Source organism: Bison bison, unplaced genomic scaffold (assembly GCF_000754665.1).
Source record: "Bison bison bison isolate TAMUID 2011002044 unplaced genomic scaffold, Bison_UMD1.0 scf7180017854234, whole genome shotgun sequence".
Classification (NCBI taxonomy): domain Eukaryota; kingdom Metazoa; phylum Chordata; class Mammalia; order Artiodactyla; family Bovidae; genus Bison; species Bison bison.
The window spans coordinates 9,684-11,404 of NW_011484807.1; the positions used below are offsets into that span (position 1 = coordinate 9,684).

Sequence of the window (1,721 nt, forward strand, 5' to 3'; positions counted from 1 at the left end):
CACAGCGCCGGACCCACAGAGAGGTGCCCCCCAGCTCCTGCCCATGGGCAGGGCGACGCCCGGCTCGGTGCCCGCGGCTGACGTGGGGGTGGACAGCGAGGACTGGGAGGGGGTGAGCTGGTGGCAGCCCCCGCCACACCACAACCCTGCTCGGCCTGGCCACAGCCATCTGCGGAGTGGGGGACACCAGGTGGGAAGCCCCCCGCTTTGAGAAGGAGCCCAGGGCTGGACTGGGAAGTCGGGTGAGGGCTGAGCCCTGGGCCCCATGTGGCTGCCCTGTGCCAGAGGGAGGAGTCTCCATGGGCCGGACTCCCGGGCCAGCAGGGACCCCGCAGCCTCTTACGAAACCCTCAGCCCTGGTTGGGGTCAGGGCACGGGGCTGTGGCCTCAGCCTCACTGCAGCAGCAATGCCGTGTGGACCATGCGGGCTGGTCGCCAGCTGCAGGACACGCAGTGTGAAGTAGGGCAGGACTTGAGACTGTCAGCCGTGCCTGTGCCTGGCCGCACCTTCCCTGATCTGCCCTGGATGCCCCCCAGCGCCTGCCAGCGGCCTCCAGGGCCGGATTTCTCCCTGGCCATGGGGCAGAGGCCGAGGTGGTCCCCGGGTCCAGGCTGACCCTGCACGGGGGTCCCTCGGACAAGCCCACTGCAGAGGAGCCATCCCAGCTCTTCCCACATGGACCCGGTGGAGCAGGGGCTGCCCCCACTCTGTGGACATGGCTCTTCCTGCAAGACAGCTGTCCTGGGACAGGAGGGTGTGGGGAGAAGGCACGGCCTTTCCGATCAGGTCAGTCCTCACAGGGCGCTGGACTGCCATGGAGCCGGTGAGACAGGGCGGACACCTCACCCCCAGCCTCAGCTGGATGGCGGGACAGGCGCCCCGGAGGCAGACTTGGGTCCAGTCTGGCGCCACCGATCAAGGCTCTCTACTCCCCCTCGGCCTTGAACGCCTCTCCCACTTGCTGGCAGTGGCTTCTCTCAGCACCTTAACGAGGTCCTGGCTCCGTCTCCTGGCTTCCAGCCCGCCAACACCCACTGACCCCTGACTCCTCTGGCGGGCATCACACTCTGGCTGCTGGGGGTTCTCTGCTGTGACTTCCTGTGACCTCCGACAGCAGACTTCTGTTTATTCTGCTTCTGCTCATCAGGGTTCCTTCTCCCTTTGTCTGGGGAAGCCGCTGTTCTGTCTTCCACAGTTGCCCGAGTCCCCCTCCCGCACCCCTCCCCTACTCCCTCCTCTGCTCCTCCCCTCCTCTCCCTCCCTTCCTCCTCCCCTCCCCTCCCTCCCTCCTCCCCCCCTTCCCTTCTCCCCCCCACCCCTCCTTTCTCCACCCCTCCTCACCCCTCCCCTCCCCTCCCCTCTGCCCCATGCACCTCACGCTTCCTGGGCTCCTTCCTACACTCTTAGCCTCCTCTACTTATCGCCCTGGTCTATGTCATAGGTAATTTGTTCAAGCCCACCCTGCTGCTCATCAGTTTTCTCTCCTGGTATCCAATCTCTGTTAAACCTGCCTATTTGGTGTAACTTCTAATACTGTATTTTTCATCTTTAAAGCTCCTGCTTTTATTCTGTTCTCTGCATATCTTAGTCTCGTTTTCCAGCCCCTGCTCTGTTTGTTGCTGCTGCTGCTAAGTCACGTCAGTCATGTCCAACTCTGTGCGACCCCATAGACGGCAGCCCACCAGGCTCCACTGTCCCTGGGACTCTCCAGGCAAGAACA

General features: G+C 63.6%; 1 protein-coding gene across 1 annotated transcript in view; it reads left to right on the top strand.

Annotated features, from left to right (window-relative positions):
• Positions 1-676: 676 nt before the first annotated feature.
• LOC105000277 (putative ciliary rootlet coiled-coil protein-like 3 protein) overlaps positions 677-1,721 on the top strand; it is a gene marked incomplete at its 3' end in the record, with an annotated part of 34,526 nt that continues 33,481 nt past the window's right edge. The window contains exon 1 of the mRNA XM_010856055.1: positions 677-755. Coding sequence (XP_010854357.1) covers positions 677-755 — 79 coding nt within the window. The remainder of the gene's footprint in view (positions 756-1,721) is intronic.